General features: G+C 46.0%; 1 protein-coding gene across 1 annotated transcript; it reads left to right on the forward strand.

The window, feature by feature from the left end:
* The first annotated feature begins 718 nt into the window (after positions 1-718).
* Positions 719-24,604, forward strand: arhgap23a (Rho GTPase activating protein 23a). The gene is made up of 23 exons (XM_070923067.1): positions 719-922; positions 3,706-3,730; positions 4,163-4,255; positions 4,979-5,057; positions 5,987-6,041; positions 7,659-9,291; positions 13,763-13,918; positions 14,855-14,966; positions 15,063-15,102; positions 16,212-16,349; positions 16,435-16,743; positions 16,837-16,898; positions 17,009-17,127; positions 17,291-17,409; positions 17,495-17,647; positions 17,772-17,850; positions 17,951-18,024; positions 18,191-18,280; positions 18,385-18,510; positions 18,603-18,644; positions 19,342-19,435; positions 22,062-22,093; positions 22,226-24,604. The coding sequence occupies exons 1-23, from the start codon at positions 773-775 to the stop codon at positions 23,657-23,659; spliced, it is 5,214 nt and encodes a 1,737-aa protein (XP_070779168.1). The 5' UTR covers positions 719-772; the 3' UTR covers positions 23,660-24,604.
* The last annotated feature ends 1,707 nt before the right edge of the window (positions 24,605-26,311 follow it).

The following is a 26,311-nucleotide window of genomic DNA, read 5'->3' on the forward strand; positions in this document are numbered from 1 at the left end:
AGCGGGTGGAAATCTGCTTTTATTCTCCTCTCGGACTTCAGATTCCCCCTGGACCGTCTCTCCCCGTGAGGAGACCAAGGTCAGGGTGGTCCGAACTGGATGAAGCCCTACACTCCCTCCATGGGCCTGTCTAGACGTGGCCCCTCCTGATAGTGGACCCCCCAGCTGCGTTTATGGACTATTGTTCTGAGGCTGGGTGGCATGTAGGACTGACTACATTCAGGACTTTGGGAGGAAGCTGCTAATGTAATAGCCAGCAGTGAAGGGTTGATGTCACCGGTCTGTCCGTCTGGAGTCTGAGTATAAAGTCGCCTTGTGCATCTGCAGGGAATCATAAAGTGTGTTGCATCTGGAAAACTGGAATCTTTCTCCAGTGTTGGTTCTATTTATGGGAAAATACAGTAGATTCTCTCCAGGATTTGAGCAAAAACTGATTAACAGATTAACAATTTCTGCATAGTTTATAGCAAAGAACACACATGTGCACACTCTGGGCACACTTTTATACATTTTCTGATACTGAATAACATTTACACACAACCCATAAGTGTCATTGATTGTCACACTTATTTACTCTCCATATTTTCTGATGTGTTGACCTCAGTACTCTCCTGTTTGACACACACTCTTCGCTGTTTGAAGAACCCATTTCACTACTTTTCATCTGATTTAATCAAAAAATATATACTAACCGTCCTGAATGTCTCTGTGTCCACAGGCTAAGGGGCGGAGGGATGGTCTCTCCTCAGCCGGTGACAACCCTCGGCCGCCGATGGCGACCCGGCCGGGAAGGGAGGGGGTCGGCGTGGGCTGGAAGGGTCCCCGGACGCTGGTTCTCCATAAGAACTCCCAGGGTTTCGGTTTCACGCTACGCCACTTCATTGTTTACCCTCCAGAGTCCGCCCTGCACACCAACCTCAAGGTGAGACCGACAGGTCCTTGAAAAAAGGTGTTGAGTTATGTTAAATATATAAGGTTTTACGGACAAGTCTACAGTTTTTCCTTCTTTTAATCTTGGTGTCATTAAGTCCTTTTTTCAACTTCCATGTTTATTTTTACAGCACACATGGTCTCCATTTCATCCTCGCTGGCATTTAAAAGGGTTTTCGAAAGCCGTATGTTTAACTTAACCCAGGACAGAGCCAACTTGAGCTCAGAGATAAAGCCAATCATACTGGAGTTGAGGGTCAGCGAGGTTGAGCTGGCAAAAGGAGAAAACAAGCCTAGCTGACTGGACACAACAGACTGAACCAAGTGACCTGTTTAAGGGTTATTAAATGAGGCAAAATAAAGACATGGGCTCTTAACAACATTTTGAGGGATATAAAGAGCACCTCCATGCCCCGCCAGACACCAAACTGTTTCTGCTAATTGTTTTTCAGTATCACTTCTCGGGCCTTGTTTTCAGTCCTTGGTGAATTGAAGATTGTTCTGGTGTTTTGGAACGAGCCTCTATGCGAGTGAGTGGTTATTTAGCTCTTTGAGGTGTGGGGGCAAACGGCTCCAGATGTGAAATTGAGGGATACGGAGGCTGGGGTGGGGTGAGGCAGCTGAAACAAGGCCTCTATTATTATTCTACCACCCCACCATCCAGCAGCTGCAGATAGGAACACGGATTGAATGAGATCTGTTGTCTTAGCCTGGTACCACTCTCTGGCAGTCAGGCCGTACCAGGCCGGCCCCGGACAATAGGCCCACTGCTGGCCTTTGGCCCCGGTTCTGTCCTCGTCTCCTCTGCCTCGAGGGTCACATGGTGTTTTGGGACAATCGGACCCATAGAGTCGCCCATTCTTATCTGAAGAGCCTTCGTGGAAATCTCCCAAATTACCCTCATAGTGTCCAATTATCAGAGGGCTACCGGGTGCGTGATCCAATTGGGCACTAATTTCATGGTGTCTGCAGGTCCTGAAAGTTTTCAAGAGTCTTCCATTATATTATCTAAAACAATGTCCCAAGCTCTTCTCCTGTGTGGTCCCGTCATTTAAAAAGAAAAATGTATGCACCTTTGCTGCATGAAGCTTCAACCTTGTTGCCCTTTTGTCAGGTGGAGTTTGAAACTGAGCCGTTTGGCTTCTCCTTCATCTACTGTGGCTTTGATTTGACCTTATTTGTAGATCATATTTATAAATATGGGGTTGAGAGGGTGCTTGCATGTATGTGAATGTTTATATTGCAATGACAGTTACACTACGCAAATGGGAGATATCTCATCATGAGCAACATTACACTGCTGATAAACAAACCTTTTATTCTATATTTTTCTGATTGTGACATGTAAAAACACTAAAAACAAAATCAACATTTACATTTTTTAAGTCAAGACAGAACTGTTACTTTGACAATTCACTGTCATTCTTCTCTGTCTTTTAATGAATAGAATTGGCCTTTTACTTCTTTAAATGTTAAAATATCTTACAATTAACCAGATGAAACTTTATGTTATTTGGGCCCAGTTTAATGTTATATGTACATGGTCACAATTGCACCTTTACTCTTGTCTTTATCACCAGGTTGAGGTGCCTGTAGAGAGGATGGGTAGTTTTATACTTCAGAGTGTGCAGGTGTACAGTGTTTGACCCAGATACAGAGTCTTGTGCCCACCTCTCACCGTCTCCTCCTCAGTCCTGGATGTGTTCAGACTGGGGCTGGTCAGTTGTCGAGTGTCCCCAGCTCGGAGCTCTATTCTGGGGTCGGCAGCTCTCCTTTCTCTGCCTCTAAACCCCCCACCATTGTCTGCAGAGCCAGGAATGAGCCCACTCAGCGTAGCATAAAGCCAGGCAGCAGTCAGCCCACCGTGCCCCTAACCCCAAACTGTCCACTCAGCTTAGTGTGTGTGTGTGTGTGTGTGTGTGTGTGTGGACATGATCAGACAACCTGCAGCTATCGAATCTCACCACCACCATCCTCGCTGCCGACAGCTCTGTGCGTTTGCTTCACACGACATCATGAGACGGTCTGACCTGACAGTCTGCGTCTGTGTCGGTGCATAAAAATACATAAAACTGGTCTTTCTCAGGAGGTTTGGCTCGAGATGCCAGGGAAGTAAACACTCACTGCAGGTTAAAGTGACATAACGGATACTGCAGTCTGGAGTTTATGGGTTAGGGTCAGCATGGCGACTCTGGTCATGTCAGGGTTGAGACCAGGATCAAACTCTGCTTTTCTTGGCAGGGAAGTTAAAAGTTTAAACTGTATTGTGTTGAAAGTTCTGCTTGTGACGATGCTGCGAAGTAAAAACCCTCATGAGAGCTCCACATATGATGAACTGTGTCCTACAGGATGTAAACTCTGAGTCAGCAGTTGCTAATTTTCCTGCCCGTGACAGCAGTGATAGACTTTGTCTTTGCCTCAAATGCTGAATGGCCAAAAAGTTTCTCCAGCTAAATGAGATTCTTATTATCGCTCCCAAAACTTTCTTATATCCACATGATGTCGACAGCAAAAATAGAAGACGGTCTTACATGCTGTTATTACTTCAAGCCTTGACTGCTGTACATTTCTGTACATGTGGAACAGTTTAGCCCTCACTGTCCCACCTCTTTACAAAATTTCCGTTATCATTAATATAACATCTCTTGCAGTTATTTACCTATTTATTTTTTTACATTTCTTACTGGGTTTCACCTCTACAGTGGTTGTTTTCTATAAATGAATTTGACCTGAACTGACTTGACTTGTAATTCTGTCTGTTGGTGTCCTTTGCAGGATGAGGAGAACGGTAACGGGAAGGGTAAGTGTTGTCCATCTCCCTCCTTCTCAACAAATTAAAACCTTGTCCGGTGGGATAACTGATGATGTAATGAGCTGGGACCTCCAGTAGTCCCTCCTGTAACCTCTGCTCTGCAGCCTTCCTGCGCCCCCTACTGGACACTATGCAGCACTGCAACTAAAGTAGTCAACCGCACTCAGACACTCACAGGAGAATGATAATAGGCAATAAATTTGAAGTATTAATATACTCCCAAGGCCAAGAAAATTTAAACAAGTACTCAAAGTACTCAAAGCCCTTAATCAAAAAGGTCTTATCTTTAAACTCCAGCAGCAACCTAAAGTTTTATTTCTAGTTTACAAGGATTTGGGGTTTTTTTTGTTGCATTTTTACAATTCAGCAGGTACAATCTCTGATCTTTGCATTTCTTTTTCATTGTCTTTTGTCTTCCAGGGTATCAGAAAGGACGACTGGAGCCGATGGACACCATATTTGTGAAGAGTGTGAGAGAAAAGGGTCCGGCCCACCAGGCGGGCCTGTGCACAGGTAAAGGGAGCATGTGGTGCAGGAGCATGAACATCCTGATTTGCATTGGAAATCTGTTGGGGAGAGCTCCGGTCATGTGATGCTGCAGACGTGAGCAGATGCACAGAGATAAGAAAGATTCGGGGGAGGGGGAGGGGGTAGCCCAGAACAAAAACAGACCTAGGCAAATACTAGATTACATAAAGAACGTTTTTTTTACTTCTTTGGGTGATGTAATACAGATACCAGTATGACAACTCAAATTCTCAAGTGCATTTGAATGTGACAGACCTACTGAAGCTGTTGTGTCTTGTCCACCCCCAGCAGCTCAGAGAGATCAAACCAGTACTTCAGCGTGCACGCTTTAACACAAGCTGTCACATCCAGTCACATGCCAGCATGAACACAAGCAAACGCATACACTCTGAGAACTTTGTCTGCGTTTCAGCTTGTATGAAGTCACCATGAATGCACACAAAATTTGAACACATTGTTATCTAACGTCTTTCCTGGATGTGCAGACTCACTTACACTGACTGTTAAATCAAATGACTCGTCGTCGAGACGTTGGAGACAATGAGCTTTGCTTTTTAATTTTGTAAGATCAGATTTGATTCAGCTCAGGCTGAGGTACTTTGTGTAGCACTCCTCGCTGTCCTCCCATGCATAATACAGATAATAAACTTAATGTTGCCTGTGTGTTTATGGTTTTGTTGAAACTGTGGTTTGTTCTGTGTTTTGCAGGCGATCGGCTGGTGAAAGTGAACGGAGAGAGTGTTCTAGGAAAGACGTACTCGCAGGTGATAGCCCTCATTCAGAACAGGTAAGACGTCCTGCCTGTCAGCGCTTTGAGCCTTTGGTGTGTTGATTTAGTGAACCACCAGTTTGCTTTTTCTTTGCATTACCAAAGAGATGACATACACCTTGTCACTATAGTGTTAGTTTTCTCTGCTTTTAAAAAGAGTAGCCTGGAGCAGTGAACTCTACACACTCACAGGCTCTGCACAGTCCCAACGCCAGATACTGTGGTTCTCCAGAGGGGCAATTAGGGGCTTGAAAAAGTGGCACTGGACACTGGAGGAGTATGTTTTTTTCTGGTCGCTGGTTTTAAGTCTTACCACAGAAACTATTTTACGACCTTTTCTAGGCTTTCTATTGAAATTAGATTAGAAGTTAGATTCTGAAATATAAATTAATTATTCAAATGAACTCTCTTTGGTTGCTGACCTTCTGTCACACCCCAAAATCCACAGGGAGGTCAGAGGTCAGGGTCAACTACAGCCCAGCTGGTCCAACTTTTTTCCAACTCTCCCGATAGAAGTTGAGATACCTCAACTAAGGAAATCTGTCGATGCCGACTCCTGATCTGATACCAGTGACCTCTCTTTCCCAAATTTAAACCTCACAGCAGACCTCATTAGGGCTTTGGATTGCTGCGGCACTAAAAACAGAGTGTGTGGTCAATGTAAATGATAGCAGAGACACTGAAGATCGACGATGAAAGTGTAGCCTGATACAGACTGGCCGGATCGAATCTGTGCATCCCGAAGTATTCATTATTGAGATTAATACAGAATTTGGTGATATGTTTTCTATTTTTGTGTCTCACACTTTGTATCAAGCACCAGGTCAGGATCTTGCATGTGAACTCAATATCTTTTAGTGAAATTCAGCAGTTTTTCACCTCCGATCTCTTGTTTGCCTTTATTCTTCCTGTCCTCCCCTCCTCTTCCTCCTTTACATGTCTTGCAGTGAGAGTGTGTTGGAGCTCTCCATTATGCCAAAAGATGAAGACGTGCTTCAGTTGGTAAGTGTGAGTATGGGATTTTTCACGCACCTTAACCCACCAAGACATCAGACTAACCCACACGTATCCTGCAGTACACACTTACATGGCTCGGCAAGCAAACCGGCAATCGTTTGTTAAATTTGAATAATTTCAGGACGCTGCTGGAAATATTCTGCAGTGCTTGTTTGTTTTCAACCCGTCATTGGTGAAGAATGTAGAGATTTTGTCAGAATGGCTTCAGAGTGACTCAGGGGCTCATCACTCTGTGTTTAGATTACAACATGCATCCATTAAAAGCCACTGTCGACTGTCGACGCTTACGTTTGAAAAAAACAGCTCCGTGCTCGTTCACACACCCATGTACTGTACAACACATTTTTGTCGCTCCACAGGTTGCTCCGTGCTCACTCACATGATCAGACATGCATCATCCCTCTCCCCTCCCATTAACCTGGAGCAACATGTCAACCCACAAAACACCAGATTTAAGAGAGGTCCGTCTTACACAGGCAGAAACATCAGTGTTCCTGCCAAAAGAGCCCAAAACTGCGTTCTCTGTTTAAATATGCTGCCATGTTTTAACATTATAAACCCACTCCTCTGTCCTCACACTCCTCCCCTCGCTGCTACGCCTGTATCTGCTGCATTCCTAGCATGACATCACCAGTGCTGCGCCTCCTTCCACACTCCCACAGGGTGGAGTAAGGCAGAGAATGAGAGGGAGGAGAGAGGGAGTTTGGAAGGATCCGAGAGGGGAGACAACAAGGACACCAACAGATAGAAAACTCACGAAAAAAGTAATAGAAACAAAGCAAAAGATTGAATGTTTCTGGGAGAAGTTGGGGGGGGGGTGTAAAATCTGAAGAACGGCAGGTTTTGGCTGCAGGATTGTTGTGTCAGGAGTGTCGGTGAGGATAAGTCTTCTTCCTCCTCTGTGTTTGTGGTGACTACAAGCTTAACATGCAGGCTGGGGAAAGGTTCTGGATTCTGTTGGACGGTTTAGGTAAACCCTGAAAAACTTGTCTAACTGTCTGTGTGATTTAGCTTCACTTAGTCATGAGAGTGGAAAAGGGATCGTTAGCAAGTATGTTGCTGTTCTTCCGGTGTTCTGAAGTCACGTCGGAGTTGCAAATGATGCTTTAAATGTGACAGTGTGACTGACTGATGAAGTAATCTGTTAATTATACATTTTTTATTTTCAATGGATACTCTCAAAGCAGCGCAGTGTGTATATGTATATCCTGTGTGTGTGTGTGTAGACAACATTGGTGGGGACATATGTATGTGCAGCTGCCTGCTATGCAGTGAGTGTTGTGGCTTTTGCTCAAGGCAGTTCATGCAGTTTGCTAGCTAGCATGTGTTTGTGTTGAGAGCTGAGGCCCTTGGGACAAACTGTGGCAAAGGGGGTTGAGCTGAAAGACCGTCCCACTCTAAGGCTTGTTGTGTAATTTACAGCGGCATGAAGTTGTCTTCTTGAGTTATGGTTGTTGTTGTTGTTGTTGTCAGACTTGTTTACAGTGAGAGCTCATTTTGATTTGCAGTTGTCGCTGCCGCACATACTCACCTTTTCTTCAAGCTTTCTTCTTCTTGTCGTGTCTTATCTCACTTCTCCTCCGTCTTCCCTCCCTCTCCCAGGCGTACTCCCAGGATGCCTACCTGACAGGCAACGAACCCTACTCAGGGGGAGCTGAGAACCTCCCACCACCACCTCCCCTCTGTTATCCACGCACCAAGACCACGTCCCCTGCTGGAGCCCCTCCGTCTGCCCCCATGGGCCAGAACCAGCTGGATAACTGGAGTCGCTGGCCAGGCTCTTCTAGCCCCTCTTCACCCCTAGACAACCGTTCCGCTGTGGGCAGCCCCGCCAGCTGGCAGGAAGGGCGGGCAGTAGAGCCGGGCGGTGTGGGTCATAGCAGCCCGGCCCACCGCACGGAGGAGATCCAGTACGGGATGACCAGCCAGCAGCCTCAAGGCCAGACCAGGGGGCGCTCCTATTCTTCCTCTTCCTCATCAGGAGGCCCTTTGTCCAGCCCGCTGCAAGTCCACTATCCTAACCACCACGCTGCCAGCTCCTCGCAGGCTCAGCCACGCAAGTCCAGCTCAGCCTGGACCAGCCCCCCTCTGCCCCAGCTCAGCCATGGGCGCAATGAGCGCTGCCAGCAGGCCCTCTCTGACTGGTACTACAACCAGATGCCTGAGCGCTCAGGACGCAGCATGCAGACCCGCCACCGCAGCTACTCTCAGGACCGGCTCAGTGAAACAAGGAGGCAGCAGCAGCGAACAGGTGGCTGGCCGCACAGCGCCTCCCAGGACACTCTGATGTTACTACAGCAGTCAGGACCAGGACCCCATGGAGAGCCCTACTGGTCCTATGGAGAATGGGAGGGGGTTCCAGGTAGGGGCCATCCAGCCTCTAACTATACCCGAACACGCTCAGAGAACCTGCTGGCCCAGTTTGATCGCCATGGCCGTTCGTTAGAGATGCTGGACCGAGCAACAGCTGGACTGGTCTCGCCTCGGTTTGAGAGGCCTTCATGGCTCCAGCAGGCTCCCCAGCCGCCCCCCAGGACTGATGCCTATCAGAGGCAGGGGAGTCATTACGGTGCAGCACAAGCTCCTCCGATGTCCCGACATACACAGTCACATTCTAAACACCACCCCCAGACTCACACGCAGGCCCACTCCCAACCTCCGCCACAGCAGGCGGCCCCCCAGAGCAGGCGGCTTCCCCCTGGACAGAGCATGGATGACCAGCCAGTCGGCTACCGCAGCTACAGCCCCTCTTTTTACCGCAAAACGGGCCGCATTATGCAGCAAGCCCACTCTTTCAGGGACCCTTCATACTCTGGCCCCCATTTGAACTGGAACCCAGCATCTAAAACCAGCCCCCCAGAGGGCACAACGGCACCCCTCACTGCCTCTACCACATCCCCCCTTGCCTCTGCCACTCCCGAATCCCAGGACAGAGCGTACAGGCCAACAAACCACGAGAGGGAACGAGGGTCAGTGGAGGGGCAGGAGGAGGTGGTGGCACAGACCCAGGAAGTGGTACTGAGGCAGAAACCTCCCACCGGGCGGAGGAACGCCCACGGTATGCGTCACCCCCACTATGCGCTGCCCATGGACGGGCTAGAACCCTCTTTGTTTTCCCCTGATCCACAAGACTCAGCTCCTGCTTCCACAGGAGATGTAGCCCCACGCAAACCAAACGGCAACCTCGCCCCCCTCCCCATAGAGGATGACTCCCTGGCCTCCATCCCCTTCATAGGTAAGCAAGGAATGTTTGAGCTTCATCCCGTGTCCCTTCTCCTACGCCTTAATCTCACAAAACCTCCAACTAACCTTGAGGTTTCATCGCTTCCATTCTGAAAATGTGATCCACATCGAGTGTTTATTGAATGTTAGTGAAAGCTTAACTGAGAGGAAATGCAAAGCTGTCATTCAGACAAAATTATGAGTTTGTGGGAATGTGTGTTTCCTTAATTTCCTTCTTGTCTGTCTGTTCAGGCTCCAGGCTCTTCTCAGATGCAGTTTCTATTCTCTCATTGAGATTCTGCTGATGTGTGTGTGTGTGTGCTTGTCTGTGAATGTTTGCATTGGGTAATACTGGCACTTCCCTCAGTCTTACAGACAGTATTAATGGTTTGATTGAATCATATCTGTTGGGAGTTCAATAATCCTGCCGCCTGACCCGGGTCTCTAAGGTCACCTTACCATGCTGAGGATGTGAGGTGGAGTCTTGACTTCCTGAATGTGTGTTTTTGTTTGTGTGTGAGCAGAATAGTGCTACAGATTTACTACCATTCCTGTAGTATGTCTGCCTGTTATCATTTCCTTTTTTTGATTTCTTTAAGGTCATGCTAGCGGACTAGCTGGGCTTCTCCTCCAGAGCCACCATGATGTTTTTAGTGACATGTCTTGACATCTATTGGATGGATTTCAATGAAAATTGGTACAGACATCCATGGTCCCCGGAGGATGAATTCATTTGACTTTAATCATTCCTTAACTTTTTCTCTAGCCCATTCATCAGGTCAAAATTTTAATGTGTCCAATACCTGCAAAACTGAGCATTCTCATCAGCCTCTGCTGATTGCATGCTAATTAGCTAATGTTAGCATGCTAATACTCTAAGCTAAGATGATGAACACAATAAACATTATACCTGCTAAACATCAGCAATGCCACTGTGAGCATATTGCTAGTAAAGCTGTAGACTCTTAGCCTTGTTTCATCTGAACTACAAGGAGGCTTAATCACAAAGAGGCTGCTTAGAATCATGTTTTTATTAATAGAGAAGCTACATGATTCATTACTGCTCGGTTCACTTTAACATCTAAGGAAAAGAAAGTTTCCCTCTAATCCTTCCTTAAAAGACTTAATCTGCTTTTTATGGACCATGCAGAAAGAAATTAACTTAACACTGAAACATTTCAAGGGTTGCATAAGATTCATATTCAAGTTGGATTAAATGAATCAGATTATATGTTTAGGAAAACCTAATTTATAGTAGAGGTATAGCATCCTACATTTGCCATAAACTCATCATCTGTAATAGCCTCTGTACATGCAGGATATGCAGTTCTTTGTATGTACTGTACAGTTATGGCCTACATGTTGGTGTCAGTGGGAGGTGACTGTGCTCATGTCCCAGCTTGTTCCCTGTTCTGAAAAGACTCAAAGAGAGGGGGCTCCTCAGGCTTCATATTGGCTTGTATCACAGCAGCCATTAAGTCAAACCATACGCAAATGAAGTTAGTCGGTCAGACGAGCCGTGCCTCCGTCGCTTTGTCACAGCCTGAAGAAAACAGCCGCTGCTAACCCTCATGCCGAATAGATTCAAATCAGCTGACTTGGAAGCTTTGACCCAACACGGAATGGCCGTCGATATTTGAGCCAAGTCACACTCGGCCCAGAGAAAGTCATTTAAAGAGAGAAAATCCAGAGGATCAGCAAAAACCATGAGGCATCTCTCAGTCTGTCAGAGCACATTCTTGCCTCGTACCTTCAGACACCAGGCAGTCGGAGCTGCAGGCCGGGACACGTCTAATGGCCATAAACTGAAACTAGGCTAGTTTCTCCCCATAGACGAGAGCTAGCTTTTCTCCTCTCTTTCGTCCTCCATCTCTCTATTTCTCTGACAGAGATGCTGATATGATCTCAGCCTGTTTTGGGAACATGCGATTTAAGAGGCTGTTGTCTGCAAAGCGCGGATGTCTGCGAGGTAGAGAGCACAAAGGCAGCCTGTGTCTTTATGACGTACACAAAATACAGAATGTTTCCAAACTTTGATCAAGTATTTAGCATATTTTTGTAGCTCATACAATGTGAATAAAACAGGAAGAGGCATGTCAGCAGATGCAGTATTTGACTCTGTACCCACTTGGAGTCTTTCGACATGAATCTAAGCTGTAAATTACCAGGAGGTTTTTGTGGCGGTCCTTGTGGGGAACAGTAGGGGCCCATGTATTCAGCTCCCGTCCGCCCTCAATGCTGCTATTGTGCTGCTCTGGAAGATGAAGGGGTTCATGTGTCTGTGTGGGCGCGTGGGGGTTCAGTCTATGACTATCTTTACTAGCTGGACCCTGGACACAACAGACCAGGACCAAGAGCTTCTGTACTGGCCTCTGTCCTGCTTCCAAAAAGGCCTCTGGTCCCCTCTGACTTGTCTTACAGGCGCCAGCCCCCATTTTCTCTGACTTGCTGTCTCTTTATCTCATTCTTTCTCTTTTTTCTCTCCTCTTTTTCTAGATTTCTGGTTTTCTTCTTTTTGTCAACCCGGTTCAGGAAACTGTGTTTTGCATTTTTTCTTTTTCTTTTTTGCATTTTATTGACTAAACTGTGAATCGATTAATAGAGAAACTAATCAGCAGAATAATTGTTGTCAGCTGCAGCCCATTTATCTTTCCTTCAATATGCCTTTTACTGATTTAATTTACATTTTCCAATCCAAGTTCTTGTACAGCTGTACTTCTTTAAGCATTTGAGAGGTTTGACATATTTTGTTCAATTAAAAAATAAGGTTTTACAGAAAAAACATTTAAGGTGTAGAAAAAAAGTATAATTTTGGTGCTGGTACCTTCCAACTCTTTTTAGGTAATCCAATGAGTTCTGAAGAAACTTGAGAAAGGCAGGAGAATTTACTCCTTATTTATCTGAAAAAGTGAAAGTCACTAAACTTGGAGATTCTGTGGTTTTTCAGAGTAACAACTTGTATGTAGGTGAGTTTGTAAGGTTATTTGAAGTCTTTTCAGCTCCTTGTCTGTCTCTTTCTCTTCTTCTTCTTCTTCTTCTTCTTCACCTCTCTTCCCGATGTAATCTCTGGACTGCTGGACATACATGTTGAGCTGCTGCAGTATGTTGCTCCCCTCTGCTGGTCCGTCTCTGTCTGGTGGCTCTGAGCTCACTCTCTCTGGCTGTCCGTTAATGACGGCCTTTGTTAAACCCACAGCCCGGCTATTTCTGGGCCGCGCTGTAAACAGGCAGATTCCACATCTCAGATTGGAAATGTTTTCCGCCTTATGTCGGGCTCTAGTATGCACAGGAGTGAAGAATAGAACGGCAAGGGTGTTGGATGGAAGAAAGCCAAAAGGAAAGAGAGACAGAAAGAGAAGAAGGTAAAAGATGGCGAGGGATGAGGGATGATCGCAGGAAGTTTCAGGGACAGAGAGATAAGAAGAAGGAAATCAGAGCAGGAGTGAGATGAAATGAGAAACCCAAGTAAGAATTTACAAAAATACTCTGTGGTGGTGTTTGGGGGTGGACCTCAGACTGAGTCCTTCCAGTCTGCAGAGCTGTCTGAGGCTGTGCTGCCCTCTGTTGTTCCCACAGAGAACACACCGAAGCCTTGCAGCAACTCGGTCCTGACAGTTTAAAATGTCACCGGCAAATCAAGCTTGTCCTCACTTTATGCAAACATCGAGCCGGTCTCTAAATCCTCTCTGTCAGTCAGGAAGTGTGAGTGTATGTTGTGTGAGTGTGTGTTGCACTTTCATATCCCTTTGCTTCAGCTGAAACGGTTAAAGACATGTAGCCTGTGTGACCTCTAAAGCTGCTTTGTCTTCTTGAACACTGAAGCTTCACTCGTGGCATAAGAACTACCACTAAATCTCTGCATTAAATCATCCACATTACTATCCACATATTTTGGTCTTGTTGGATTGCGACACTTTCTCTTGTGTGTATCCTCACATGTATCAGATCAAACACTACTAGATTTTATAAAGAACTGAAACCTGGAGCCAGTAGATCTGTCACAAAACCCCCTCTGTTAGCAACTGAATAGCTCTTCCCATGGCAACAGGAGGCACAGGTACTGCATTATCTGTAAACTATTTTCCTATTTTAACATGTGCCTGTGTGACGTTTTGTCTCTTTACTCAGGTTGCATTTGTGTTTGTTCTTTCCTGAGACAGCTGCACAGGTTTTAGATCCTTTAGCTTCTTTTGTGGATTTGTAAATGGGCGTCGATGCTCGTGTTTGTGGTCTGCCTTCTGTGTCACGTTCGAGAACAACTGTTGTATGTTGCAGTTGAAGAAATGGAAACTGTGAGATTCTCTTGTTCAGTATCTCTGATGGTAACCCTGCAGTTCCTCGCTGTCCCTTTCCCTTAAAAACCTCTCCTCTTCATCACCTTCTCCTGATCTAACCCCTTTTACTTTCCTTCTTTTTCCCTTCTGACCTTTTTCTCTAACACCTAACCCCCCCCACCTCCTCCCCTTCCCTCCACCCTCCCACAGATGAGCCGACCAGCCCCGGCGCTGATTTGCGCGCCCGCCACGTGCCGGCGTCCTCCGTGGTGTCCAGCGGCATGAGTTCGGCGCCCGCCGTGGTCACCAGCCCCGCCTCCCCCACCTTCACCTTCCCCCTCACTAGGCTCTTCTCACACGACTGCAGTGAGTGCCCCCTCCTCCCCGTTCTCCCCCCCTTCCTCCCCACTGCATGCAACTGGTGTTTCTTTGTGGTGTTTACCTGCGACGCAGATTATCCCTCTTTTCACTGCAGAGAGGGACTGATGAAGCATGAGATTTTAAAACCTAGTTGGTTGTTGTACTAAGTTATGGATTTCAAGAGGCTGGAAGGGCCTTTTTTCACTGTTATTTAGTCGTAAAAGTCTTATTTTCTCAAGTGAAGTGGAAAAATCTTCCAATTTCAACTGTTTTTTTAATTTAAATCAACAATTTTCCAGAATAAAGTGTAATTTTTGTAGCACAGCAATTTGCTTAACAATGCTGTTCTTTCACGATATTGACAATAATTACTAAGTTGAAATTATTGCATAAGTTGAAATAATCGAACAAGACTTTTGGGGCTCAATAATATGAGGTGCTATAACATTTTTGCATGCTGGATTTGAAGATTGGATGTTCGACACAAAGAAAATGATACAAGCATGTTTGTTCAGCATGTTCTCTTTCTAGCTGTGCATGAAACCGGTTGAAAAGTCGCTTTGTTTTAGATTCATTTGACACTCAGTTTAGTTAAACTGGACAGACTCAGACTTGTATGACACGTTTCTTTAAACAAGTGGCTCACATGCATGTCAGTCTGCGTTTCCAGAGGCTACACCTGCATGCTGGTGGTGAGAAAAGTGACCAGAGATCGTTTAATCTAACCCACCGTTCCAGCTCATCTCCCCACCGTCCGTCCTCACCACCCGCTCACTCAAACCCACCACCTCCTGCTTCCTCCCTCACTATCCCCTCTCCTAATCCAACACCGTCCACTCGGGTGATTGGCATTACATCAACATTCTGTCTTTCTCTCTGTCTCTTTGTTTCTCTTTTCTCTCTCTCTCTCTGTCTCTGCTCATTCATCCTCTCATCGAGCAGGCAGTATTAAATCCAGTCGCCGTTCCTCCTATCTTCTAGCCATCACCACCGAGCGCTCCAAGTCATGTGACGAAGGACTCAACACATTCAGAGAGGAAGGCCGAGTCTTCTCGTGAGTACTGTCAAACTGAGACACATCCATTAAATGACATGTGCAGGCAGACATTTTGACAGTTGTTGTTCTTCTTCTTCTTCTTCTTCTTCGCAGGAGGCTACCAAAGAGAGTGAAGAGCTTCTTCACAGACGGGGTGAGTTCTTCACCTTTAATTAACACTCATAAAGCGACAAAGTCTTCTGACTTTTCTTCATGTATACATTATTTTATAGGTCCTTTAACCAGATCAGGTGGACAGCTGTCGCATTCACATGTCCGTTTGTCAGAAAATCAAACCAAGAAAACTAACTAGAGACAAACAATTGTCCTGCAGCTTAACAGACAAATTTACTTAAATAAATCCATAATTTTAAGACTTTCTAAAAAACATATTTGATGTAGATAACTACAGTGGGTGGACGTAATGACAAACGCCGACTGTGTTAAATCACAATTGTAAAAGCACCTAAATCAAGTGATCCACGTGAGTGAGGCTAAAGTGAAGCTATGCCACTTATGTTAAAAGATGATGGCACTGATGAATTCCCCTTCCTTTTCCCTTCACTTTGGAAATTAGGAGTCACAGTTCTTGTTTTCCTTTTGTCCTGAAACCGTTAAAACCTGCGACAGGCTAAAATGTAGTGTGACAGTAACATGGCTGCAGCAGCAAAACTCCTGAGTGTATTGAATTGAGCAAGGGTTTGTTTTATTTTTTATTCATTCAACTTTTCATTTGTAAGAAGAAAAATGTCTTATTTAGTCTTTGAAAAGTAGAAATATTTTCATTTTTGCAGTCAAGGTGCTTCAGACTTCCAACCAATGTAGCTACTCAAGTGAGTTAAATTGAGTTTGTGTCAGCTTTAAGAAAAGTGTCTCTGAGTTTTGAAGGCAGCATTTGGTAACGTACAGTACATCGGCGCAGAGAGGCCAGATAGTTGCAAAATGATGTCATGTGGAAAGAGAAGAATAATGAAATTCATGACAGAATAAAACGCTGGAAAACCCCTGGTCATGAGAAACAAGGGTCACAACTAAATGAACATAAAGTTGACTCAACATCAGCGCAAACATGGGAGCATTACAGAAGTGGATATTATTCCTATTGTTTTTTCGGCATGAGCAAGATAAATCCTTTAATACATTGTCAGAAATGGGTTCTGTTAACCTGCCATACCGATGTCCAGGTCTCAAGACAAAAAGAGTAGAACATGTGATAGGATGACATATCAACAAATGCTCTGAACATTTCTGTTTGTGTTTCAGTCTCTGGACAACCTTGGGACCGCAGAGGAGGTGCGATCTAAACGCCACTCCACCTCAGAGCTGGGAAACATCACTTACAGCGACGTGCGGCGAGAAGGATGGCTGCACTTCAAACAAATCCTCACAGAGAAGGGCAAGGTGGGCACACCAGGCTAGATTAGAAAATAACTGAAGGCACAAAAGCATTTAAAGACTCACATCACATCTCATCTGTCCTTCACAGAAGGTGGGCAGCAGCATGCGTCCGTGGAAGCGAGTCTTTTCGGTGCTTCGCTCCCATTCGCTGTTCCTCTACAAGGACAAGAGGGAGGCGGTGCTTCGCGGGGCCACGATCGGAGGTGCGGCGGAGGACGAGCAGCCAATCAGCATCCGGGGCTGCCTGGTGGACATCGCGTACAGTGAGACTAAACGAAAGCACGCCTTGCGGCTCACCACCCAGGACTTCTGCGAGTACCTGCTGCAGGCGGAGGACCGGGAGGACATGCTGGACTGGATAAAGGTCATCAGGGAGAACAGCAAGACGGACAGCGAGGTCAGAGGACACACCTTCACCTGTCATCTGTGACTGCAGTGTGTAGTTCTTATTAGAAACGAGTCATAACGCAGATGTTTTTGTTTGGTTCAGGAGCTCGGCTTCTCCAGACAGGCCCTCATCAATAAGAAGCTGAACGATTACAGAAAGCAGAGGTGAGTCCCCTGATGATACTAAACATCATGAAGCTGCCTTCACCACCGCTCTCATCTGTCATCATGACTGAGAGCTTGAATTAAACCCGTCTCTCTGTCTCCCCCTGCAGTCCAACAGGCAGCAAGCCCGACTCCTCTCCCAGGATGCCCCGCATGAAGCCTCCCTTCCTGCTCGCCAAGGCGGAAAACGCTGCTGGAGCGCCACGCTCCCCCAAACCAGAGGGCAAAGGTCAGTGTCGGGTAGTATGCGCTGCGTGTGGACTCAATACTCACTGTGCAAAAATAGATAAAAGATAAATTGATAAAAGTGGACACAAGAACTGACTCAGAGTCAAGGTACAACACTAATACGTTGAAGCTCTGTGTCAAGTTTCTGATCGATCTGTCTTCAGATGACAGCGCCCCTCCCAAGTCTCCGTGGGGAATTAACATCATGAAGAAGACAAAGAAGTCCGGGCCTAAAGCTTTCGGTGTGAGGTTGGAGGATTGTCAGCCGGGAGTAAAAAACAAGGTGAGCTTCGATGTCCTCCGTCTTACCTGAATGCATCGAAACAAGTGTTTTATTTGTGATTAAATTCTGTTCGTGTCCGTCTCAGTTCATCCCGTTGATCGTGGAGATCTGCTGCGGCCTGGTGGAGGACATGGGTCTGGAATACACCGGGATCTACAGGGTCCCCGGGAACAACGCCATGGTGTCGATGCTTCAGGATCAGCTCAACAAGGGCGTCGACATCAACCCTGCAGAGGAGGTGAGGAACTACAAACACACCTGTACACCAGATTGATGAGGAGTAAAACATTTAACATTTAGATGCAGAAGGTAAAACACACACAGGATCGCTGACTCCTCTTTGTGCCTTTTGCCGTCAACAGAAGTGGCAGGACCTCAATGTCGTCAGCAGTTTGCTCAAATCCTTCTTCAGGAAACTTCCGGAGCCGCTCTTCACCAACGGTGAGTCCCGAACATGTCACAACATGCCATCACACCTACACACATTCATATCGAACCGTCTCACCTTACAAGTATTTTAATATTTCTAACATCTTTACAGACAAGTACAACGACTTCATCGACGCCAATCGGATGGAAAACGCATCAGAGAGACTGAAGACCATGAAGAAACTGGTGCGTGTTTGTTTGTATTCATGAATGAATTTAAATATGGTCCTTTTCCTGGTCGGCTAGTGTGTGTGTGTGTGTGTGTGTGTGTGTGTGTGTGTGTGTGTGTGTGTGTAGCAGAGGTCAGGCAGGTTCAACAGGTGTTATCATTCCTCTTGTTTCTCCTTCGTAGATCCGAGACCTCCCAGATCATTATTACCACACTCTGAAGTTCCTGGTTGATCACCTGAAGACTGTAGCCGACAACTCAGACAAAAACAAGGTGTGTTTAAGAAAGTTTGTAGATATGATATAATAAATGTAATCACGTATCAGTGTGACGTCTTTGGTATTAATGTCTTCTGTCTTCACCTGCCGTGTGTGCAGATGGAGCCTCGTAATCTGGCTCTGGTGTTTGGGCCGACGCTGGTCCGGACGTCTGAGGACAACATGAAAGATATGGTCACACACATGCCTGACCGCTACAAGATAGTAGAGACGCTCATCCAACATGTGAGAGAGACACACACACACACACACACACACACACACACACTACTAATAATCCTTTTCATGCTAAATATTTCTGTCTGTTGTTCTTTTAGGGCGTCTGGTTTTTCGCTGATGAGCAAGACAAGGATGAAAAGGTGTGCTTCCCATATTTTACAGCATGTGGACAGTAATGATTTATTCAGACTTACACACTGGAAACCTTGATGTACTACAGAGACAGTAAAGATCCAGCTGAGGATGCACAGTAGCTCTGAAGTAATGCACAGTATGTTGTGTGTGACTTCATTATCTGAGAATCTGTACTGAGCTGCTCAGCACTGAACTTAACTTATTTTGTGTTGTGTGGTGACAATAATTCCTAGAAAGTCCCTGAAACAAGAAAAACATCTGCAATTGTAGATTTGTTTTCATTTTTTTCTGGCTGGATCTGAGATGAAATGTTAAGAAAGATGTTTACTTAGATATAATTGTCATTAGCTGGCCTGCACTCAGTCACGATTATGATTCAGCTATTTACAGTTTAATTAAAAGATTCATATTTATGTATTTGTTATCTTTCTTTGGATCATACAGTGGAGTCACTCTTCTGTTTGCAATTTGATCTTGTACTTTTCTCCTGGTGATGATTGAGAGCACAGATGAAGCAAAAATTGCTATTCATTCAAAACCTGCAGAGAAATCACATCATGGAAGATGTCAGTATTGTAGTAATTATCAGCATCAATATGCGACAATAGGTCCACTTCATCTCTGAAGGGTCAGTCTGTTTCCAGCGTGTAAATCACAGCCTCTTGTTGTGTAATTAAATGTTGCTGCTCATGTCCCCTTCAGACGCCGGTGGACACGGAGGACGTGCAGCCCGCCCCCAACATCGACCACCTGCTGTCCAACATCGGCAGGACCGCTCTGCTGGGGGAGGCCTCAGGTGAGCGCCGCTTCCTGCTCTCTGACCCAATCACTGCTAGCTCTGAACAAGCCGACCAATAGCATTCGGGTGGCTGTAATCGGCAACCCAAAAAGGAATGCTGCTTTCCGTTAAAAGCTGGAAGTAGGAAATTCCCCATTAGTGTGTCATGTTTCAGTGAACTGAGGGAACAAAACACAAGAGAGTAACTGCCAACGTGGTGAGATGTTTTCAGTTGTCAGGGGTATTTAAGTCTCAAGAAAAAGACACTTTATTCAACAAGTAGGTAAACTAATCCTGTTCCAATGAAAATGTATCTCTGAGAGACAGTGTGCTGCCATGTTGGCATGATGTTCCTCGCTTGATTCAGATTCCTCCTTGGAAGTTTGTCCCAGTTTAAAGCCAGAATTCCCTACTTTCCAACAGAACTGGAACGCAGCATTAGAAATGTCTTACATGCGTTAGCACCCGGAGTGTTTCTGTGTTTGATAGCGTGCCTATACTTCTCTCCTTTCTGCTGACCTCTTTTTTTCCCTCCACGTTGCTCATCTTTCACTTTCTCTGTACGTTTCTGCATTTCCTTCTCTTAGCTGAGCCTGTGGAGCAGCCACTGCGGTAGGATGGGAACTCCCCTGGCAATACGTGTGTGTGTGTGCAGCCGAGTCAGTGCATCATATTGTGAAAGTGTGTGTGTGTGTGGGTGACTGGTAGTGGTGGTGATGGTTTGTGTCTCCATGGTCTCCATTACCCTCCTGAAAGTCGGCGTCTCCCTCTCAGTGTCAGACGGAGGTCTCTGTGTGTCGCCCCGGTCTGACTAATGAATTAATGGCTGACTGGATGCTCTCTGCCTGTTAAAGCTGCTGTTTCTGACACTGAAGTGTAAACTGTGTTCTGTCACTGAGAGACAACCCCCTCACTGGTGGCCTGTCTTGTTGTTATGCACCGCGCTCCACTCATCCAACGGCCAGTTTCAGCCAGTGTAGTCCAATCAAAAGGCTCCTAACCCCACTCTTAGCTCCAAAGGGACTCTAGGTGGCGCTGTTTCTGAGCTGCCATTTCAAAGCCCCAATGACATCAGAGATTCTTTTGATCTGATTTTATTTGTGTGAAACTAAAGCATTAGTTGTTTCTCAAATGAGGTCCAAGATAACATTAAAGCCAGCTCACTGGTGACTCTGCACACAAAGAAGAAGAAGTCCATTTATACAGCTCAAAATACAGCATGTGACACCTTCTATCCTTAGACGCTCGATTCAGGATGAGGAAGTATTGCAGAAGTGGCCTTTGAAAGTAAAATCTCCAGAAACGTAGCAAAGCAAGAGAAGAGCAGGCATGATGTTTTATATTTTGTTAGAAATTGTTGTTGAATTCTTTTCATTGATCCCAAACCTGTTACAAAAGATTGTGACTGAGTCTCAAGATACTTGTTGTAGCAGAAACTGATGTCCAGTCTTGTTTTAGACCTACAACTAACAGCTGTTGTCTAAAAATGTCTGGAAATAGTGAAAAACACCCATCAGCGTTCGCGGAGCTGAATGTGTCACCATCAAATAGTTTGTTTTGTCCGAAAATATTCAATTAGCTAATGATATACAACAGAGGGAAGCAGATAATTCCCACATTGTTAAGTGACTTGAATAATTAGTCAATTATCAAAGTTGTTGACGGACTTTCTGCTGATCAATTAATCAGCTAATCAAATAATTAACTTACTGTTTCAGGACCAATAGTTCAATAGAGTCAAACCAATGCGTCTTTTTTCCCTCAGCTGATCCTATATCATACCAAAATCTGATTGGTACATTGGTTTACTCTGAAAGGCCGCTTCTCCTCCACGAGTGGAAGCACTGGTGAATTACCAGTGCTTCCACTGCAGCTTTAATGGTGGTGAGACACAAAATAAAGTGGATTTACTATCATTGTTGTTGGTACATGAGAAACAATTCCATCTAGAGCCCCTTAAATGGCCGCCACCCCCCCCCCCCCCCCCTCATGCCCCCAGGTTCCTCAAAAGATTTAGATTTAATGAAAAAACAGCTTTTTTCCTGCATCGGTGTGTTTGTGTTTGTGTTTGTGAGGGAATGTGTCTCTTTTCTCGACTCAAAACGATTCTGCCTTCGCGCCTCCCAACGCTTCTCTCGCTGATTGATATCATCAGTGCTCTCGGTGATGTCATCGGTGTGTGCTGTGGTTTCCTAATGCAGTCTTTCCTCCAACACCAAAACCCCCGCTTCCCCAATCATTGTTTCTCCTCCACATCGTCCAGCGTGTAAATCAGTGTCTTTGTGCTGCCGTCTCTCGAGGTCAGAGGGCACAGAGGAGGACGAGTTCCTTCAGATTTAAGCAGAGAAATTTGTCTTGTAATTAGTTTTTCTTTCAATCAGGAAGAGACACACAACAGCTGCTCACTGCTCTCAACTTTCAGGCATGTTGTGCTTAAGCCACACCTCCTATCGGTGATGTCACAGCAGGTGTTTTCCGCTTTACAGCAGATGGAAAAAACCCGCTGTGACGTCAATACAGAGCAGTGCACTTAAAAAAGTGATGATCACACCAGCCACCTCTGTGTCCTCCACCATGACTGTTCTGGCCTTTTGTTAACTTCAGTGTTTCTGACCCGCTGATGTTTTTATTCTCTTTTCCCCAGACTCAACCAACAGTGACTCAGCTAAATCAAAGGTAACGTCTCCTTACACGGTGCAGCGTTACTCTGGTTGTTCTTATACACACAGATATTGTCAGACAATGTAATAACCAGTAGTAACATATACTAACATATAAAATGTAAAGTTAAGTTTTCTCCTTTTTCAGGGGTCGTGGGGGTCAAAGAAAGACCTCACACCCAAGGACTTCCTGACTCTGTCCATCATGTCAGCTGTTACGGGCCGCAAACGCAGGAAGCGCCACAACGGCCGCCGCGTGGGCAGCAGCACCGACGACGACTCGGAGCACGAGCCAATCAAAGCCGGACATCTAGGGGCAGAGGAGGAAGAGGAGGCAGAGTCACCCGTGGGAGACACTGCTCCTCGAGCAGAGGGAGAGGAGGACGACGACGAAGAAGAAGAGGAAGAGGAGGACGAAGAGGAAGACGAGGAAGTTGTAGAAAGCGGAGTGAAAGAGGAGGTGCCAGAGGAGGTGGTGGCTGTTATTCAGCCGTGCTGTAAAGAGGAAGAGGAGGCAGGAGGAGGGCAGGCAGCCATGTTGTTGCAGGAGGAGGAGGCGCGGGCGGAGGTTAAAGGGCCTCCATGGAGAGCTCCAGAGGACGCTCGCTCTATTGTTTCTGGTTACTCCACCCTCTCCACGTTAGGGCGGAGCCTGGGGTCAGAGGGGAGGGGGGATGATGCCGATGACGAGCACAGCGAGCTGGTGAGCGAGACGGACAATGAGAGCGGCTTTGCCTCGCGGTCCCTGACCCAGGAGAGACCTGACAAACACCCGACAACACCTGTGAACACGCAGCCGGCGGCGGCCCCCCGCAGCTTCCTCTACACACACTACAAACCCCCTGTTCTGTCACCCACTAACCTTCTCGCCCCGCCCACAGCCCTCACACACACACCGGACTCTGCGGACAGGAGTGAAGGAGGGGCGCGGTCCACCACGCCTTCGTCCTCCTCCTCCTCCACCACTCACAAACTGCATTCGCGGCCTTCCTTCAACTCCCACAAGCTGATCCAGTGTGACACTCTGGCCAGGAAGAAGCTGAAGTCGGAGAAGGCCAAGGCTCGCTCCCTGGACCTGTTGGAGCTGTCCGGGGCCATGGCTCAGGGGGACGGGGCTAGTTCTGGGCCAGACGGCGCAGCCAGAGTGAGGAGAGAGACTTTCAGAACCAACCCCTCCTCAGGCAGCAGCCAGGAGAGCCTGCGCCTGGCCAAGCCCAAGCCCGCCCTGCAACCCAGCGAGGCTGCCTCGTTTACCCCGACCGGCCCGGGCGGCAGGTCTCTGGCGGAGCAGGTCCGCGCCCGTCTCCTGGGCTCGGCCGACGACCTGCGCAGTGTGGGACTGCGAAAACCACTTTCACCCGAGACACGGAGGAAGAGACGGGCCTGGCGCAGACACACCGTGGTGGCCTCCCCGACCGAGACGTCCGACAAGAGACCCCCACTGACTGTCAGTGACCTCCCCCTGTCTCCTATCGCTCGAAACCAGGTCAAAACACCAGGGCTGCCTCGGGATGCAGACAGACTCGACCAAGGACCTGCCACGCGTCAAGCACCCACCTCTAGATTCCACCAGTACCTGTGAGCCCTGCCGGCTGACCCCACCCTTCACTCCAAGGAAAAGAGGCTGAAGCTGCTGATTCTGAAAGGGGGTCCGGGCTGAGCTGCTGACTCCCTGCAGGTCAGTAGACCGGCACCGTAAACAGGGTTGCGGTTAGTTGCCATGTGCAACACGGTGTACCAGGTCTTTAAAAGCAGCCCACCCTTTTCTTTTCGATAAGCTCCAGTTGCATGGCGAGGGGCATTCCAGTGTTGCCAAAGCTTTTGTTGTTGTTTTCTTTTCTTATATGTGTGCTTTTATAGAAATAATACAGAAACAGAGACACAAACAGACCTCATCACAATCAATGTTACAGCCAAGAATTCACATTTGAGTAATAACCGAGCATCCTTCCCGTCTCCTCCACCTTCCTGCCTCACAGACGACACAAATTAAAGGGTGAAATCTCTTCAAGTGACCAGAGACGGATGCTGAAAAGCAACCCCCCCCCCCCCCCCCCCGGTTCTTGAGAGAATGGTGCTTCTTATCAAAGTCATGTTTAGCGGAAACTATTACACATTGTTGGTGAGAGCCTCACACACTCTGAATTACAAAAAGTTATTGGTCAGTTTTAAATCCATTTCAAGAGGGATCTCAGCTGATGTTTCATATCAGTCTTCCTAACGTGTCCCTCTTCGGACCAGACACACTGTAATCCTCTCAGTTAAAACTCCGAACGATAGATTCAGATACACACAACACACAGCCGTCTCTCTCTCTACTTGTTAATAATGTTTATGTGTGTTTTTTGCGCAACAATATGTGTGACCATGTCCGAGCGTGCAGGTGTTTGTGTTGAACAATTTTTGTAACATTTGTACAAAGCCTTGTTAAATTAACCTTGTAAATATAAATATTATGTTATCATATTTGTTTTTACTTTTTTTAGTTTTTTTTATGGTTTACAAAATGTGCGTACAAAGTGCACAGTCGTTTCTTTCAAGATGTTACTTGAAATGTTTCCCTTAATATATTCTTTTTTTTTTTTGTTTTATATTCAATATATATATTATATATATTTTGTATTAAAGTAAAAAAAAAAAGTACTTTAATTGTGATTTCACCTCTTTTGGTGTACCTGTTCACAGGAGACAAGATAAACATGACTAAACCTGTTCCTTATTTCCTCATAGATGGCCTTTCTCTCTGATTCTCAGCACTGTGCAGAAAACCTTTATCTCTTGAGATACCGTCTTATAAATGAGTTTCTCTGGTGACTATACTTCCAGCAATGTTGCATCAACATGTACACAAACTATCTAGCGACTACATGTAGCAGGAGGAGAGGCGCAGTCTGTAATTATTACATGATATTGGGCAGTTTGCAGGCAGCTCAGCGCCACACTGTGATGGCTGACCTCATTTGTTTTGTTAGTCATGTCTGGGATTACTGAGCATGCCTCCACAGATCTGCTCATATTTACTGAGCTCAAGACAAAGTGTGTTCCCTCTTGTGAAAGAGAGACAGAGGAGAAGCGTGACAGTGTTTTACAGTCTGTTAAAATATTGTGTAGCGCATACAAACGGCTGCATTTTGGTGATGTGAGAGTTTTCATCACTTCCCCTCCGAGGCTTCATCTGTCTGCACATTTATTAACTTGGGGTTAATGTGACGAGGAGTTTTCCATAAGGTCAGGCCCCAATAAATCCTCCCTGACTGGGGAAATGGTACATTAGAGGAAACGAACACAGAATGCCCGCTAACATCAATTTCATCTTGGCCGTGGAGCCAATTTGAGGTGCATCTTCCAAAGTCATGTTGTTTTCACCCGACCGAATCACCCAGTGAAAAAATAATATTAATAATAATAAATGATAGGTTACAGTCTTGTCTTACCTCAAGATTTTTTCTACAAGTGCCTGATTTCCGGAATGTGTTTTTGTTCTGCAGTGCCATGGTCGGTTCTTATCTCTCCACGTTTCCTTGTGTTGTGTCTGGGTCTCCTCCCTCCTCTCCTGTGGTTGATGATATAACTAAGGCACTGACCCAAAGATGTGTACATTAAATACAAGCGGTCTAACTGAGAGGCTGTAAAGGAAAACAAAAAAGCACACTTCCAAGCCAAGGACATGTCTATGCACTCTCTTTGCCTTTAACACAGGCATTAACAGCTATTACGATGCTGCTAAGAGGGCAGAAGCATAGTATTCTCTCAGCTGCTTCTCTTAACAAACTGAGGTCATCTCTCTCTGCCTAGTGATCCACAGTGTGTGAATATGGTACACCTAACAAGCCCTCCCCAAATACTGCATTAGGTCATGTCGGACAACATTCAGTTTCCTAGAGATGAACAAAAGGAAAGCTCAACAGTCGGTGTGTGTTGTCTGAAATGTGATCCACCTAATGTCTCGTTGTTGTGTTTTAAATCTTTTTGTACATACTCTCTTAATATGTAACATATTGTATTGTGTACATTTGGAATTGCTTTTGAGTATAACTAATATGAAAAATGACTGGACTTAAAGGGTTGTCCGCCTGAAACTATTTCCCTCATGGCTCGTGTGCTTTAAAGCAAAGTTATATGATGTAAATAAACAGAACTATGTTTAAAAAAAAAAAATGTTCACGTGTATTTGTTTTTGAGATTTTGCAAGACACACACACGAACTTGTACAGAGAGGATGAACTTAAAACAG

The sequence above is a fragment of the Enoplosus armatus genome, chromosome 17, assembly GCF_043641665.1.
Source record: "Enoplosus armatus isolate fEnoArm2 chromosome 17, fEnoArm2.hap1, whole genome shotgun sequence".
Lineage (NCBI taxonomy): Eukaryota > Metazoa > Chordata > Actinopteri > Centrarchiformes > Enoplosidae > Enoplosus > Enoplosus armatus.

Bases quoted from the DNA above. Each gene is read 5' to 3' on its own strand.
- arhgap23a (XM_070923067.1), top strand. From the start codon at position 773: ATGGCGACCCGGCCGGGAAGGGAGGGGGTCGGCGTGGGCTGGAAGGGT. The intron at 5,058-5,986 runs GTAAGACGTCCT...CATGTCTTGCAG, and splicing joins ATAGCCCTCATTCAGAACAG to TGAGAGTGTGTTGGAGCTCT. The intron at 18,025-18,190 runs GTGCGTGTTTGT...TCTCCTTCGTAG, and splicing joins TGAAGACCATGAAGAAACTG to ATCCGAGACCTCCCAGATCA.